This window comes from Asparagus officinalis, chromosome 2 (assembly GCF_001876935.1).
Source record: "Asparagus officinalis chromosome 2, Aspof.V1, whole genome shotgun sequence".
In the NCBI taxonomy this organism is placed as follows: Eukaryota; Viridiplantae; Streptophyta; class Magnoliopsida; order Asparagales; family Asparagaceae; genus Asparagus; species Asparagus officinalis.
Window position 1 is genome coordinate 22,267,817 of NC_033795.1, and position 1,271 is coordinate 22,269,087.

The 1,271-nt window shown below is 33.4% G+C and overlaps 1 protein-coding gene across 1 annotated transcript in view; it reads left to right on the top strand.

Moving 5' to 3' along the window:
* The window catches only part of LOC109830513 (glucose-6-phosphate 1-dehydrogenase, cytoplasmic isoform), an 18,330-nt gene that overhangs the window by 4,941 nt on the left and 12,118 nt on the right, over window positions 1–1,271 (top strand). Inside the window, 1 exon segment of the mRNA XM_020397786.1 lies at window positions 1,162–1,271. This exon segment is cut by the window's right edge and continues 165 nt beyond it. Coding sequence (XP_020253375.1) covers window positions 1,162–1,271 — 110 coding nt within the window.

Below are 1,271 nucleotides of genomic sequence, written 5' to 3' on the forward strand. Positions count from 1 at the left end.
CCCCCCCCCCCCCCCCCCCCCCGCACACACACACACACACAACCGGCCAAAAAAAACCACCACCAGAAAACCCCAAATTATTTTTTACTTTTCTCATTTTCCTTTCTTTTTCATTTTCCTAGTTTCTCTTGCAGCTGGTTGAAATGAAGGTAAAATCTGCTTTCTTTTCTTTCTATAAATCCTACTTTATTAACTTGTGCAAAAAAAACACAGAAGAAAACAAAATTATCACTGTAAAAAGAGAGAGCACAAATTATTACATACCAAACAGGGTGGTCAAGAGTTTTTAATTTAAACTTTTATAAGAAAAGCATGGCTTTAACTTCTCCTTGGACCTTCTCTAAACGAAGATCTTGGGTTTATCTGCAATCAAATTCGTATATTCTCTCTGCATCACATGTTTTTAGCTATTTCCAAGCATGAGCAGTGATTGTAGCTGGACATTAATGTATAACCTGTTTGATGCATGTATAAACAGACACTTTCACAAATTTTATAAATTTGCTCATTAGACTAGTTTATATTGCATTATATTTTAAAACTTGACTGTTCAAAAAATGCTAACTTTTTTATACTTTCCTCAAGTGTCTATGTAACTCTCTGTGTAGAAAATTGCTGTTGGCTGATGAACTGAAAAGGGCTGGTAATATTTAGATGTTTCTAGTAATCATTCGACTGCAACAAAAAATTTAAAAAATAATAAATTAAACTAGATATATGATACACTGAGCTCGAAATACAAATGTTTTAGAAGATGTAATAGTTGGCACCTGTTTCTACTGTAAGAGGGGAAGAGTCAAAGTAAAGTTATTCAAAGCTGAACTTTCGCACGTCACATAGCAAAATTATTACTGTGAGAGAGCTAAAGCGGTTGCTGGAAAGAACTTATAGAATATATATTGATATCTTTTTTGTTTTTTCTTGTTTTGATCGACAAATAAGATCCGAGAAAATAGTTATCTTCATCATACTATTACTATTAATACTTAAACTGGTCAATGCTATTTAATATATATTTCATCTTGTATAGTATGGTTACTCATACTTCTTATATGTAGTTCCAACTTCTGACTACATATTTTATGACTTAGAGTTTTCCACAAAAAAAAAAAAAAAAAAAATCCCTGAACCATTAACACATTCTAAAGTTTCATTTTTCAGCTGATCTTACCGGCTGGACTCGGATTGTTGTTGAGAAGCCTTTCGGAAAGGATCTGGGCTCTGCTGAAGAACTAAGTTCCCAGCTCGGGGAGTTATTTGATGAGCAGCAG